Raw genomic sequence first — 17102 nt, 5'->3', positions numbered from 1 at the left:
TAGAACGAACATAATAACCACAAAGAAGAGATTGGAAAATGTACAGAAACTATTGGTGAAAAATGAACTCAAAGAACATTGATGTTTAACGCACAGCTTTATAATGTAGAATTAGTGTTGGGGAAGTTGCTTCATTAACAAGAACACAAATCCATTACTGAAAAAGTCAGAAAGTATGCCAAATCCATTGTGTAGACCAGGCTCGTCCAAACAGTGCCCCTGGGGCGCTAGCGCCCGGAATCACCCGCGGCCAGTGCCCCGGGCGAATTCGTATGTTGTCGCAGTGGCCGAGGCGTGTCGCTTAGCTGGCCGTGCGGACTGCACGACCGCCCGCCACGCCTCTTGACCTTATACCATTATAAGACACAACAACGGGTTTGGATATTTTTCTAGCCGCGGGAAACGTGTTAGAGTCAATGGGTTTAAAATGGGAACGCCTGACCAGTGTAACAATGGATGGAGCCCCTGCGCTACGAGGGATATGCCTTGGATTCCTGGGTTATGTCAGGTGAAAAATGGCTGAAGTCGGCTGTTCCTTATTCGCGGCAGTCCATTGTCTGATATACCAGGAGGTACTTTGTGCGAAGATTGTCAACATAAAAAATGTTACCGACACAGTTCTTCGAACGGTTAATTATCTTCGATCGCATGGACTCACACATCTCCAATTTAAAGAATTTCTGGCTGATATCGAAGCGGAATACCCGGACATCCCCTACCACACCGAAGTAAGATGGCTGAGCAGAGGAAAGGTGCTTCATTGGTTTTTCTTCTTGAGGGTTGAAATAAATACCTCTTTGAAATGAAAGGACATTCAGAAGAATTACTTTGTGATCCTAAGTGGGTGGCGAATTTGGCTTTTTTGAGTGACCTTACCGGTCATTTAAATACTTTGAACATTTCACTCCAAGGCGAAAATCACTCTGTTGCTGATTTAGCGCAGACGATTCAAGCATTTAAAAAAACTTATTTTGTGGGGAAAACAGTTGAGCAAGAAGAAATGTGGACATTTTCCTGCACTAGACAGTGTTAAAGAAGATGTGGATTTTTCAGATTACGTTCAAATCATTTGCGAATAACAAGAACAGTTTGAAAACAGATTTTTGGAGATAAGTGAACTTATATATATTTGTTCGCCCGTTTTCCCTTCGGGCAGAGAACGTCGCACAAGTGCTTCAACTAGAGCTGATTGACCTGCAGTGCGACATCCGCCTGAAGAACCGCTTTCTTATGTGTAAAACTTTGGATGACTTTTGCAGATGTCTTCCACTAGAGAAATATCCTCTTTTGCACAAGCACGCGGCCAAATTTCTCTCAATGTTTGGTTCTACGTATATTTGTGAGCGCTTTTTCTCTCTTTTAAAAGCCGGCCGAAGTGGCCGTGCGGTTCTAGGTGCTGCAGTCTGGAACCGCGAGACCGCTACGGTCGCAGATTCGACTCCTATCTCGGGCATGGATGTGTGTGATGTCCTTAGGTTAGTTAGGTTTAACTAGTTCTAAGTTCTAGGGGACTAATGACCTCAGAAGTTGGGTCCCATAGTGCTCAGAGCCATTTGAACCACTTCTCTTTTAAAGCTTGCTAAAACCAAGAACCGTTCATTACTTGGCAATAAAAATTTGACTAATTCTTTCAGGTTAGCAGTCTCACGGAATCTTGTACCAAACCTAGACAAAATCATTTCCTCGAAAAAGAAAAACGTAAAATGTTAATTGTCTTCTTTAACAATGTTGACTGTAAGAATTAAAGAGCTTTATATCCTTAATTCTTTTTTTAATACATTTTCAAACTTGGTCAGTTAAAATTATTACGTACAAAACAGCAAACTGAGGATGGTTCAAATGGCTCTGAGCACTATGCGACTTAACTTCTTAGGTCATCAGTCGCCTAGAACTTAGAACTAATTAAACCTAACTAACCTAAGGACATCACACTCATCCATGCTCGAGGCAGGATTCGAACCTGCGACCGGAGCGGTCGCTCGGCTCCAGACTGTAGTGCCTAGAACTGCAAGGCCACTCCGGCCGGCCAAATTAAGGATCCAATTTCTAAAGTATGAAAAGGGATACTAAAAGCTGTAGCATGAAGTATAACAAAAAATATTTACTTGTAACTACTAACAGTAAGAATGAGACACTATATCCCTTACATAAAACTATTTCTAAAATAGAATATTTTGTTTACGTTGGATCAAACCGCAGGACAGTCCAGCGCAGAGCAGTGCTGTGCGGTCTCACTCGCTCCGCAGCTATCTCTCTATCTCTCTCTCTCTCTCTCTCTCTCTCTCTCTCTCTCTCTCTCTCTCTCTTGCTCCTATGGCGACACTAGCGACACACGGTCGCGGAAGGGGCGCTGAACTACACTGCCTTGCGCCTGCGGGGCGCGGGCGCGTCCACCGGGCGCAATTGTTGGATGAGCCTGGTGTAGACAATGAGTTAGAAGGTGGGGTTGGCTAGTTCTGGATCATCTTTTGCTGGGTATGATCTGTTTGTAAATTGTTTTCTTTCAAAACATACAATGAATTTCAACATTAAATGAATGACAGTATTTTGAAAAAGAAGGGGAAGCTTACATAGATTTTTCATCTCATATGAAAGTTAAGAGTTTAACATCTTGTTGGGAGCAAGGTGAGGTGGCAAAGCATTAACTCAGATGACGTAGCATGAAAAAAGGAATCAGCCATGTGCTTATCTACAGGGTCAGCATGATTTAGGAATACAGCACAAAACTGGAATCAGATACTGATTTCAACTCTGTTCCTCCGAACTGCGAGTCCAATTCCTTAACCATTGTGCCATCTTGTTGTTTCCATGAGATTCTTCTTATTCTTCATCTTCTTTCTTACATTTACGTTCAAAAGACAAAAAAATCTGATATGAAGATATCGGACTTCATTACTTCCACTAATGCATTTCTGATACACCTCCAAGCAACAGACATTCTTTCTACTTTCATTTGCAAGAGACAGCTTCATTGCAAAGCCATTTTGAGTAATTACTTATATCCATCAACCAATGTTAATTACTAACATCTATCAATTAATGTTACCTCTATATGTATGCTGATTGTATAAAATGTAGCACTGAGTACTGGTGTTATGTAAATCTTTAAGCCTTTCATCTTGCGTTCATTTTGTGAGGTAAAAACGGTGTATTTAATATGCATAATTCAATAGTAAGTTGAAAAAAAAAATACATGTAAAACACACAGTGTAAGGTATTTGTAGAATATATAGTCACCTGAGTAGCCTGGTAGACACTGACATACATAGCCATTGACTTCATCTACACATGTACCATTGTTCAGACAAGGATTTGACTCACACTCATCAAAATTTTCTTCACACTGTTCACCTGTTTAAAAAACTGAAGTTATTAGAAGTATTAAATGCAATAGTATTTCTGGCTACATTTATTACTTAAAAAAATATTAAAATTATTGTCGCATTACCCATGTACCCATCTGGACAAGTGCAGTTGTATGATGCAACACCATCAATGCATGTTCCTCCATTCATGCAAGGGTTTGACCAACACTCATCCCAATTTGTTTGGCACTGTATGCCAGTATAGCCATCAATACAATAGCATGTATAAGAACTGGAACAAAGAAAACGTAAATAGCACTGTGAAGTTTGAATATATGCCAAAAAAAATGCAATAAAATATGAGTGCCAGTGACTATATTTATCATACAGCATCTTCAAAGTTGCAAAATGAAAAATCATCACCAGTCACAATTATAGAGGGAAAAAAGACAAGTTACCAGACATGTCCACTGCCAAAATGAGACTGCGTATCTTAGATCAAGGTATTCACACAACTCTATCATAAATGAAACTTTTTATGTATTAGTATACAAGGATAGTTCACTACTCACCAAATAGAAGTACCACTGTAACAGTAGACAGGCACATAGAAAACAATAGCAACTTACAAAGAAATTGCAATATGTTCTCCTTTAGAATTAAACACAAACACACAAACAGACACCCACACACAGGGATGAACAATATTGGAGGGTCCAGGAAAGAGGGAGTCAGTGTAAACCACACATTTGTACTAATCAGACACTTAGTTTAGTAACAGCCACTCTCACAGCTCGAGATGAGTAGTCTGCTGCCACCTAACATACCTGATGCTACTGAGCAGCTGATCATTTATGTCTCCGAAACATTTACATCTACATCTCATTCTCACTATCACAGACAAATTACAGTCAGATACAACAGTGGGGACTGGCTGTTATATATAATGGAACCAAAATTCATCTTATTATGGAAAAGCACTATCTCAACTTAATATCAAATGAATTGACAACTCTATATGTTACAATATTCAAAATAATAATAGAAAAAATGTGTATCAAAATAGAATGTACAACTTAAAGTTGCATCAAAGTGGGGACACTTATTGATTCAATATTACCAGGTGTACCAGTATGAAATGATCGTTTTTTTTTGTGAAAATGAAACACTAATTTTCAATTGAAAAGTAAAAACATTTTATTCAAAGTACTGACCATTGCTTTCTATACATTTTGACCACCTTTCTGGCAATTTGTGGACACCACGCCAATAGAAATGTTCGGCTTTTGAAGCAAACCAATCAGACACCCAATTTTCGACTTCTTCGTAGGAATCGAAGTGTTCCTCAGCCAATGCATTTCCCATTGATGAAAACAAATGGTAGTCGGAAGGGGCCAAGTCTGGTGAATATGGCGGGTGGGGTAGCAGCTCCCAGCCAAGTGTTTTGATTGTATCCTGAATCAGGTTTGCTTCGTGTGCAGGTGCATTGTCGTGTAAAAAAATTACTTTGCCATGTCTTCTGTACCCATTCTGGTCTTTTTTCGATCAATGCATAGTTCAAATTAATCATTTGTTGTCTACAGCAATTAGTATTCACAGTTTCAGCAGGTTTTAGAAGCTCATGATACACCACACTTTTCTGATCCCACCAAACACAGAGCATTGTCTTCTTGCCGAATCGATTTGGTTTTGCAGCCGACGTTAATGGTTGTCCCGGATTAACCCATGATTTTTCCCGTTTAGGATTCTTAAAATAAATCCATTCTTCATCGCCAGTAACAATTTGATGCAACACATGTCTTTGAAACAAAATTTGACAAATGGTTTTTCGGTTTTCCATGTGTCTTTCATTCAATTCATGTGGCACCTATTTTCCACATTTTTGGATCTTTCCCGTAGCTTTCAAACGGTCCGAAATTGTTTGTTGTGCAACATTTAGCATTGCTGCCATTTGCTTCTGACTCAAAGTATCATCTTCATCCAATATTGCTTCCAATTCGGAGTCTTCCAACTTTTTTGGTGGTCTTCCACGTTCTTCATTTCTTACATCAAAATCATTATTTCTGAACCATTGAAACCATCTTTCGCATGTTACTTCTGATAGAGCATAATCAGCATATGCCTCAACAAGCATTTGATGCGACTCTGCAGCACTTTTTTTCAAATTAAAACAAAAAATTAATGCTTTCTGCAAATCATCACTTTCTGGTACAAAATTCGACATTGTTAACACGATGAAAACATATGATGTTGTTTGTTCCATGACTTGATGTATACTAAATATCTTTGACAGATGTCATACCATCCAAACAAAAAAAAAATTAAGGCTCGTTCACAACAAATGTTCCCTATCGACACATTTGTATCTTAACACTCATTTCATACCAGTACACCTGGTAAATCTGCAATTTTCAGACTGTATTTGCAAGATAAATAGCGTTTCTCACTTGCACCAAATTCTGAAAATTGAGCTCATAACAGTGAGATACTGACAACTTCTGATCACTGCAATGGAATTCTGATGCAACAACAAGATAAATTGTTATACTTTGTACTAGGACACACTCAACAGCCTCTAAAGTCCTTATATACACATTATGCATGCTACATGACTGGTCAAACTACAATTACACTGCGCTGACTTTTCAAATGAAGGAAACTGTATTCAAAATACATTTATTTCTAATTGATCAAGACAATAAGATTATCATTTCAAGATGATGAACATACCTATTAAGGTCATCTATGCAGATTCCATGAATACATGGGTTGCTGAGACATGCAAATCCAGCCTTTGTTATTGAAGAAAATAGTCCTATGGCATAGAGGGCCACAATAAACACTTCACCCAAGAGCTTCATGGGTCATCCTGCTATTATCAGCTATGCAGTTCTAAGAGACCTGTAAAGGTGTAGGCATAAGATATTTCAAAACCAAATAAAAATTTGCTAAATGATTGCACATTTTGATTTCCTTTTACTTTACCCTGAAAAGAGTTGTAATTTTAATTATAGAAATTTTGGAGTAATGTAAGATATAGAAAACTATAAACAGAATTGTAAGAAAGAAGTAAACTGAAAAATTATTGACAAATGTTCTGTAATTATTCGTGAAGATTTCACAACAGGTCATGTTTTCTTCCATTTTATGTTAATTTGCTGCTTGTTCTCCTAACCTTATATTGTGTACGGACTGTACGCCATACAGACTGGCAACCATTCTTAGACTGATCATTACGGCCTTCAGCCCTTAATTCAGACTTGTGTAAATTTAATGCTAAACATGAATTTTCACAAACTATTGTAGTGACTAACTTCTCTCCAATGGAAGAGTATTTTGGTTTATGGACTTTTCAAGAAAACTATGGTACCTAGTTTACATGCACAGTGTTCACATTGCACCTCAACTTGTGCACAACTTACCATGTGGCTACAGGTAGACAGTGTCAGTGTGGATCTGATTCTTATGTCACAAAGACCTTGATAATGAATTTTCGTTCCACCATATCTAACCCTTTGCATGTTACTACCCAGTTGTTGCTGTTACTCCAGAACATGCAACAGATCCTACACACAATGGTGAACAAGATGGCAACCATCACCACATCCAACCCAGAGCTGTCCAACAGCCTTTCCACATCGATTCACTGGTGAAGGAATTCAGAGGGACGTCACCACTGTTCCAGGTGTTTGACCAGAAGATCAAGCCCTGAGCAAACTACGTAACCAGACTGGAGCAATATTTCCTGGCCCATGGTATCACTGGTGACATCCAGCAGCCCACATTCTTCTTACCCTATGCAAGCCCAGAAATGAATCATTTACTGCAGCAACTCACTCTGAAGGGAAACCCGACAAACTCCTCCCATACAATCACTTAAAGGCATGTTTATTAAGATATTCTTATTCTCAAGTACATGTTGCTACGGTCTGCCATAAGTTTTTTAGCTGCCACAAGCTTAGTGGACAATCTTACAGAGAGCAAAGAGCAAAATTGTGTGATTTGTTCCATGGCTGTCAGGTTCAAGGTTATAACCCTCACTGTAAACCATCCAACACAACTTCACTTGTCAGAAACATGACATTTGTACATTCATCAGATGAAGGACTCCATATTGACCTCCTCAATTTTAAGGATTCCAAGTTACAGACTTGCCTCCCCACTATTCAGGCTTTTGAAGAATCTCTACAATCATTAGCCAAATTACAAGACCTTTCACAAATGTTATGGCCCACCCGACTCACCAGCCCCAACCTTGGCCTTTACAGCATTCTGATTTGTCTGCACCTGGCAAGCCCTCTACCAATGTGCATTGCCCAAAATAATTATTCTCATGCAGCAACTGTTTTATCACTTGCCTATGGCAACACTGTTGTTATCAAACTTCCTGGCAGATTAAAAGTTTGTGCCAGATTGAGACTCAAAATTAGAATCTTTTCCCTTTTCTGGCCAAGTGCTCTACCAACTGAGCCACCCAAGCATGACTTATGACGAATCCTCACAGCTTTACTCCCGCCAGTACCTCATCTCCTACCTTTGCTGGACTAAATGATCTTCCTGCGACAAGACAGGAAACAAGGCAGAAGTTTGCCAATCTTCCCTCAAGATGAAGGTAGATTATGCTCACATGGAGCCCCTTTCTCCTGGAGTTGAAGAGGTGTCCGATGCCTATACTCCAGACATTTTACATGTCAATAGTGTGCTCCCTGTATCTGACAGATTCTTCAAGCTCTCGGTGGAAGTCAACACAGTCTCTGTGGAGTTTCATATTGACATGTGTTCTTCCACAATTATCAATTTGGGAGACTTATGGAGTCCCCTCCACTACAGGAATTCTGCTAGCTACAGCAAGAATACTATCAAAATGAAAGGACAATTCACAGCTTCCAATCAGCATCATTCTACTGTCTTCATGGCAGGCATCTTGGTGGTAACTATAATTGCCCTGTTAAACTGTTAGAAACTTAGTCAGCCGGTGTAATTTTGAAATAAGAGTTCATGTGAAGCGCCATTGCTACACAGGCAAAGGTCAACTGTGGAAACTAAGCCACTGAAAATGAGAAGCAATGTTATTCAGGAATACACCCAACTAACTACACAAAATAAGAGGGCGTGTACATTTGCAAGTGAGTGGTTCAAAGTAAGAATTAATACTGTAAGGGAAATCGGTCATAAGTATAGTTATGTTGGTACACACTCAGTTGTTTGCGAACGTACAATCGGGATAGAGGCATGTATGTTCTAAGTAATATCATTCCCATGGCCTGGGTAAAAAGAATTGTGGTTAAAATGCATTTATCCTTCTAAAAAGAAAATAATCAGACTTCACAATTAAAAGAAAAGAAAGACTGCAGGTTCTGAATGTCATAGCAAATATGACCTAAATATTGAAATTGACATTGGCAGCCACAAAGGGAAAGAGATGACCACATTCACGTACCTCTATTGCTGAGCAGCACCGCCGTGAAGATCGTCACCTCCATCTAAATTCTCCATACAAAATTAAAATAATAGTAATAATCTTCCAAAGTTACAGGAGCTGGGATCCATGGTATCGTAAATGAAAAAACTGTATTGTTTTATAATTTGCTTTTATTATATAACACAATTTCACTTTGAATTATGGAGCACTTGGTTTACATCTTACGAGGATCACTCCAAAAGAAATGCATACTATTTTTGCAAAAATACAGATTTCATTCTTCATGTGTGAAAGTTGTACAGTGTGTAGACTTGTTTTCAAACTTAGTTCAACCTGTTCCCGTGAGTGGCACTGTCACAGCATGTCTTCAAGATGGCTGCTACATTTGACGTTCGTCAGAAGCAACGTGCTGTCATAGAATTCCTGTGCTGTGAAAATGAGACAGTGGGAAACATACACAAGACGTTGAAAAAGGTGTATGGAGATGCGGCTGTTGATCACAGTACAGTTAGTTGGTGGGCAAGCAGGTTATGTGATGAAAGCGGGCACGGCAATATTTAGGATTGTCCTTGCAGCGGTAGGCCTCGTACTGCACACACTGCAGACAATGTGCAGTGAGTTAACGAATTGGTGACTGCTGACAGACACATCACAGTGAACAAATTGTCACACTATGTTGGGATAGGGGAAGGAAGTGTTGCAGAATACTGAAAGTGTTGGTGTTAAAAAAGGTTTGTGCCAGGTGGGTTCCCAGGATGTTGACAATGGCTCACAAAGAAACAATAGAAACAGTATGCAGCGAACTTTTGGAACAGTACGAGAATGGTGGAGATAAATTTTTTGGAAGAATTGTGACAGGTGAGGAAAAATGGCTCCATAATTTTTCACCAGAACAAAGAGGCAGTCAATGGAGTGCCATCATGCAAAATCACCCAAGAAAAAAAAAAATCAAAACCACACCTTCTGCTGGAAAAGTTATGGTTATGGTATTTTTCGTTTCTGAAGGACTCTTGCTTGTGGACATCATGCCAAGTGGAACCACTATAAATTCTGATGCATATGTGATGACACTGAAGAAACTTCATGCTCGACTGAGTCGTGTTCGACCACATCAGCAAAAGCAGGATGTTTTGCTGTTGCACGACAATGCACGGCCACATGTCAGACAAAAAACCATGGAAGCGATCACAAAACTCGAATGAACAACACTGAAACACCCGCTTTACAGTCCTGACCTGTCTCCATGTGACTATCATCTCTTTGGGAAACTGAAAGACTCTCTTCATGGAACAAGGTTTGAAGATGATGACTCCCTTGTGCACTTTGCCAAACAGTGGCTTCAACAGGTTGGTCCAGAATTTTATCGTGCGGGTATACAGGCACTGGTTCCAAGATGGCATAAGGCAGCTGAAAGGGATGGAAATTATGTGGAGAAATGAAAATATTGTTCCTATAGGATGTATCTACACACTAAAACTTTCAAACATGTACAATAAAAGATGGATTTTTAAAAAAATAGTGGGTATTTCTTTTGGAGTTACCCTCGTGTTATCAGCACATGAGAACAATGAGAGTTAACTATTACTAAAACTAATAAACGTAGAGTGTAAATCTTCTTTTGTCTGTCAGTGTTAAATATTTTTTAAATTAATCTTTGGTGTGAGAGTCAAATTATTATCTATACATTTATCGATAAGTAAAAATTATTAAGTTCCTTAAGTACCAGTGAATGAGCCACAAAAATCCTTGGTCTGGAATTTTTTTATGATTTTGGCTTGGAAGTACATACTCCCATCAACAGCATTCAATCGTCAGTGACTAGCTGCTACTTAAGCAACAAATGATCTGAGTGCAAATCAGTTTTTCTCATCTTAACACCAGCATTACTGGATTTGGGGCTCATATCACTCTCACTCCAATAGCCAATACCTCCTTCTTCAAAGTGTGGAATATTCACTTCACTCTCAGGGATAAGCCACAGTCACAACTGCAGTGCCTCCAACAGGAAGGCATTCTCACTAAGGGCACCATCAGTCAGGGCTACGCCAAGCAATCATGTGGAAAAGCCAAATGGGTCACTTCAAATTCAAGACCACAATCAATGCACAGTCTGTCATTGAAACCTACCCAATTCCAAAATTGGAAGACATTATGGTGTGACTCGCAGGAGGTGAGATTTTTGCCAATACTGATTTGCAGGATGCTTCCTTCAGCTCCCTCTGGATGAGGCATCCGGAACATTCTAGTCATTAACACTCTGTTTGCATTTTTCTGCTATAACAGGCTTCCTTTTGGCATTGGCAGTGCTCCAATTATTTTTCAATGATACCTTGAACAGCAAATGAGGAATATACCCGGCACAGCAAACCTCCTGGAGAACATACTAGTCAGAGGTAAAAATGCTCAGGAGGTGGCAGCCAACCTTGATGATTTCTTTGCCATTTTTCAACTAACCAGTCTCAAGGCTTACACAAGACTCATTTTTTGTCCCTGAGGTGGAATATCTTGGCCATGTACTTAGTGCTCCGTGAGTACAATCCACACAACAACATACTGAAGCCATTCAGAAACTCTCAGTCCCACAGGATATCAAGCAACTATTAAAATCTGTTCTTATTGATTTCTCCATCTTAAGCTTACTGTACTCTAATTAAAGAAAGTTTTACAACAGACACATTTTGCTTTTATTTATAAAGCATCTTCTGTCATTATTCTGCAAATTAAATACATACATTTGTACATTTTTGACTGTATTATGAAAAGTATATATTGCTATTCACCATACTGCAGAAATGTTGAGTCGCAGATAGGCACAACAAAAAGACTGTCAAACAAGTAAACTTTCAGCCAAAAGGGCTTTCTTCCAAATTAGACAACATATACGGACACACTCAAGCAAGCACAATTTATTCACACATGACCAATTTCTCTGGCTGCCGAGGCAGCAGCAAGACCCGTTCTTTGTCGCTGAGGTGGAATATCATGGTCATGTTCTCAGTGCTTCAGGAATACAATTCTCACCCAAACCAGAGACAATGGAACGTGTGTGTACTTTGCATTTGCTTTAGTGTGTGTATGTATGTTGTCTAATTTGGAAGAAGGCCCTTTTGGCTGACAGCCTGCTTGTTTGACAGTCTCTTTGTTGTGCTTATCTGCGACTTTTTTTTTTTTAATTTAATTGAAAATCCTCTGTCATATGCCTCATGGTAATTTGCAATTATAGATGTAGATGTGGATGTCGATGTAGAATATCTGCTCTATATTGTGAGTACCAAACTATCCTTTTAGTAATATTGTCATTATTCCATCCTGGACTTTTCATTGTTTGATTTTGTACATTTTTGATTGTTTCACATTAGAAACAGTATTTTTGTTTATAAAGTTGGTGCGCACTTTACTTAAAGTGTTTCTACCTCTTGTTTACATATTCTCCAAACCACTGCTTCTTCCCTCCTTGTTAGCCGAGGCTGATGTCAAAAGACTTCGTTTCACACGTACATTTGGCAGTTTTGTCTTTCTGCAGTTTTTCTTATGCTGCATTAGCATACTGTTGGAAATCGAACTGAAGTTATGTGTGTTCTCACTTAGCACAGTGTTAGTGTGTTTGTGTCTGTTCGTTTTTGTTTTTGTGTAAGTTGTAAACATTGTCAACCTGAGAAACTACATTTGTTTTTAGCTATATATATTTAATTTGTGTATGTGTGTGTGTGTGAGAGAGAGAGAGAGAGAGAGAGAGAGAGAGAGAGAGAATGTGTGTAAATTAGTGAAAATGTCTTATATGTTCGGCAGAGATGTGAGAGGAGATGAGGGGAGGTGGGGAGGGGGGGGGGGATGATTGCGAGTTAAAATCAAAATGTATCTGGTGTAAAACTCCCTTTAATTAACTTTCAGTAGTAAGCTTAAGAGAGAAAAACTGATATAACTGATTTCAATAGCTGCTGCACAGAAGATGGCCATGCAAACAAACATGCTTCAATTTGTGCCCGGCCAACTTAATTATTATCACAAGTTCATCCCACAAGCCGCAACCATAGCAGAACTGTTCCATCAGCTGTTATGTGAAGTTTCATTGGCCTCTAGTCTGCGATAAAGCCTTCTATATGCCTTATGGCCTACGGTCCATCAAAACCTTCAATTGTAGCAGCTACTGCTTCTGGTTATAACTTGGGCATGATATTATCTCAAAAAGTACATGGTTTGAAACATCAATACTGCATTCATATCCAAAACTCTGACACAGACACAACCGCACAACAGCCAAATGGAAAAGAAGGCCCTGGGTATTGTGTTCACACTCCGGAAATTCGACAATTATGTGTACAGCCGACATTTCACATTACTAACTGAACATAAATCTCTTTTCCCATTATTCAAGGCAGTCTTCAAATATTCCAACGAAACTGGCTCATTGCTTCCAGAGGTGGGCATTATTTTTGTCTAGCTAGCCATGTTACACCAAATACCACTCGACAGTTCAACATGCAAATGCTGACGTTCTCTCCAGGTTACCTTTGGACAGGACACACAACTCAGTTTACAACCCAGTTTTCAAGGAAATACTCTGGCTGGTGCAACAGGAGTGGCTGACAGATTGGAAACAATTGAATCATTTAGAAGTCCAAGCATTCCAGCATATGCACACGCACATCCACCCTCAATGGAGTCCTCTCGGTTCAAGAGAAGATAGTCACACTGATGTTGTGATCCCATCCGCCTTGTAACACCGCATGTTGTGCCTCCCACACCAATGCTACTGGGAAGTTGTGCTTATTAAGATGATAGCCTATCAACATGTGTATTGGCAATGTGTTGATGCAGATATTACTAACATGAAGGTGGATTGTGAGACCTGCCAACTTCTCTTCAAAAGGTCATTCTAATTAGACCTGGAGGAGACCTTTTAGTAACATCATATTGAGAATTAAGGGAACCAACCAGATGAGCTGCTCATCGTCAAAGCCTGCAGACAGCATGGTGCAACCATTCTGATCAAGTGTATTATGGATGACACAGTGACCGACTGACTGTTAGATGCTGATACTGGCTGGGGACTTGAAAGCTCTGCTGGCACATACTGATCCCAAGCTCTGAGATTCAGAAGCATTCAAGTCTGGAATGAGACTGCTGTGAGCTTTGTTGTGCCAATGATAGCACTGTATGCAACAAGATGCATGAGACAGACGAAACGTCCATAGACTTCAAGAAGAATGTAATAATTCCAATTCCAAATAAAGCAAATGCTGACAGGTGTGAATATTACTGGACTATCAGTTTAATAAGTCATGCTTTGCAAAATACAAACATGAATTCTTTACAGAAGATTGGAAAAACTGCTAAAAGTTGACCTCCGGGAAGATCAGTTTGGATTCCAGAGAAATGTAGAAACACACAGGACAGTACCAACTGTATAGCCTACCTTAGAAGCCAGGGGAAGGAAAAGAAAACCGATGTTTATAGCATTTCTAGACTTACAGAGAGCTTTCAGTAATGTTGACTGGAATACACTCTTTGAAATTCTAAAGATAGCAGGGGAAAACACAGGGATTGAAAAGCTATATACCACTTGTACAGAAACCAGATGACAGCTATATTAGTCAAGGGGCATGAAAGGAAAGCAGGTGAGAATCATGTGAGACAGTGTTGCAGCCTATTGCCAATGTCATTCAATCTGTACAATGTGCAAGCGGTAAAGGAAACCAAATAAAAATGTGGAGTAGAAATTAAAAGTTTAGGGAGAAAAATGAAAACTTTAAGGTTTGCCAACAACATTTTAATTCTGTCAGAGACAGCACAGGACTTCAAACAGCAGTGAATGGAATGGACAGTGTATTGAAAGAAGAATGTCAACAAAAACAAAACAATGGTAATGGAATGTTGTTGAATCAAATCAGGCAATGATGAGGGAATTCAATGAGGAAACGAGACACTAGAAATAGCAGAAGAGTTTTGTTATTTGAACAGTACAATAACTGATGGTGGTCAAAATAGGGAGGATATAAAATGTAGATTGGCAATGGCATGAAAAGCCTTTCTGAAGAAGAGAAATTTGTTACCATCGAATAGAGATTTAAGCGTTAGCATGTCTTTCCTAAAGGTACTTGTCTAGAGAAGGGTAATGTGAGTGATACATAACTCAGACAACCAGCGAATAGAAGCTTTTGAAATGGGGTGCTGCAGAAGAATGCTAAAGATTGGATGGGTGATCATATAATTAATGAGGTGTTGTTGAAGAGAATTGGAGAGAAAAGAATTTTATGGGACAACTTGACTAAAGGAAGGGATCAGCTGATTGGACACATTCTTCTGACACATAAGGGGATCACAAATTTAGTACTGGAGGGAAGCGCGGGTAGCAAAATGTGAAGAGGGAACCAAGAAATCAATATGTTAAGCAGTTTGAAGAGGACATACGTTGCAGTTGTTATTCACAGATGAAAAGTCTTGCACAGAATAGAGTAGCATGGAGAGCTGCATCAGACCAGCCTTTGGCTGAAGACAACAACAACAACAACAACAAGATAACAACAGATATTACTCACAGTTTTTGGATGAGGAAGGTCCTCTTTTAACCAGACCATATCTCACAAAAAACAACTATAATCACACCTATCTACAACAAGGCTAACAGAAATGATCCACAAAATTATCATCCAATATCTTTGAATCAGTTGTTGTGGAATCTTGGAACACATTCTAAGCTCGGGCAGTGTGAGGTATCTTGAATGGAATGATCTCTATGCCAACCAGCATGGGAACCAAAAACGTCAGTCACGTGAAACCCAACTCCCACTTTTCTCACATGGCATCCTGAAAACCATGGACCAAGGCAGTCAGGTAGGTGCATTATTTGTTTGACTCCGTTCCATACCAACATTTGTTATCAGAAGTATGATCATACTGGACATCAAATAAACTTTGTGACTGGACTGAGAATTTCTTAGTGGGGAGGATGCAGCATGTTATCTTGGATAGAGAGTCATCAACAGATGTAGAAGTAACTTTGGATGTGTCCTAGGGTACTATGTTCGGACCTTTGCTTTTCATGTTGCATATTATGATCTGGCTGATAATATTAAGAGTAACACCTCTCCTCCAAAGAAGATGTTCAAAGCTGCACCCTCAATCAGTAAAGTCATGGCAACAGTCTTCTGGAACTCTGAAGGGGTTACACTGTTTGATGTCCTCCCATATGGTGCAACAATCAACTTGAAGTGTATTATAAGGAAATTGAAGATATGACTTCAGCCTGTTCATCGCAACAAAAATGAAAACGAACTTCTCCTTCCCCTTGACAATGCAAGGCCTCTTACAAGTCTGTGCACCTGAGAGGAGCACACAAAATTTCATTGGACTGTTCTTTCTCGTCCATCTTACAGTCCTGATATCGTACCTTGAAACTTTCATCAGTTTGGACCAATGGAGGATGCCCTCCTCATGAAGCAGTGTGTGGATAATGGCTCTGACGGTGACCAGTAGAGACGTACCATACAGGCATAGAGGCCCTCCCAGTAATGTGGCATAAGACCACTGCACTGAATGGAGATAATGTTGAGAAACATTTTTTTGCAGCCAAAAGAGTGAGGAATAATAGGGTGTATTGGAATCCTGAACAATACCACCATGGTGTGCATCTTCATATTTTTGTGGCACAAAGACTGATCCATAAAATTTCAGACATGCAGCCACATAAATTCAACTTCTTCTTCTAATATTTCGACTGAGTACTGTCCAGCCACCTACAGTGCGAGCCGAACTGACTGATCCTCCAACACTTGCTCTGTCCTTTTTAACCTGCGGAAAGCAGCACTGTGCATGCGACTACAGATACACAAGGCACCAGAGACGTTGATTGGCAGCAAAGAGGTATGACATATGCATGGAATTAGATCTATGGCTGTGCAGTTGATCCACACGGTGATATCAATGTATCACTGTGAGCTGCGTCATCGCAACGTCTTTGTGATTTTATTACAGAAATTGCCGGATTCCATGATATGTAGAAGCTGACGCCGCTATCTCTATCAATTAAATTCATCACCAAACGAATTTCAATTGCTTCCTTCACTACTGTGTCCCAGAAAGTTGAATTCAAGGCTGAAATTTTTATGCTATCATACACCATAGAGTTCCCAGTATCAATACAGTGCTCTGCCACTGCAGGTTTATTAGGTTGTAAGAGCCGGGTGTACCTGTGGTGCTCTGTGCCTCTCTCCTGAACAGTACGTGTCATCTGTCCCATGTATGAATGGCCGCATTAACAGGGGATCTTGCAAACCCCATGCTTCCGAAGTGCCATATCATCTTTAAGGGAACACTGGAGTACTGCTGTCTTTGGTGGAGGGTGAAAAGTCGCTTTCACTATGCACTTACTGAGG

The 17102-nt window shown here is 39.7% G+C and overlaps 1 protein-coding gene across 1 annotated transcript in view; it reads right to left on the bottom strand.

The window, feature by feature from the left end:
* LOC124613377 (protein eyes shut) overlaps nt 1-17102 on the bottom strand; it is a 260127-nt gene that overhangs the window by 220810 nt on the left and 22215 nt on the right. The window contains exons 2-4 of the mRNA XM_047142078.1: nt 6030-6206; nt 3449-3603; nt 3238-3351 (exon numbers count right to left, since the gene is read on the bottom strand). Coding sequence (XP_046998034.1) covers nt 3238-3351; nt 3449-3603; nt 6030-6166 — 406 coding nt within the window. The 5' untranslated portion in view covers nt 6167-6206. The remainder of the gene's footprint in view (nt 1-3237; nt 3352-3448; nt 3604-6029; nt 6207-17102) is intronic.

Source organism: Schistocerca americana, chromosome 4 (genome assembly GCF_021461395.2).
Source record: "Schistocerca americana isolate TAMUIC-IGC-003095 chromosome 4, iqSchAmer2.1, whole genome shotgun sequence".
Lineage (NCBI taxonomy): Eukaryota > Metazoa > Arthropoda > Insecta > Orthoptera > Acrididae > Schistocerca > Schistocerca americana.
This window is presented reverse-complemented; position numbering and strand designations above follow the sequence as displayed.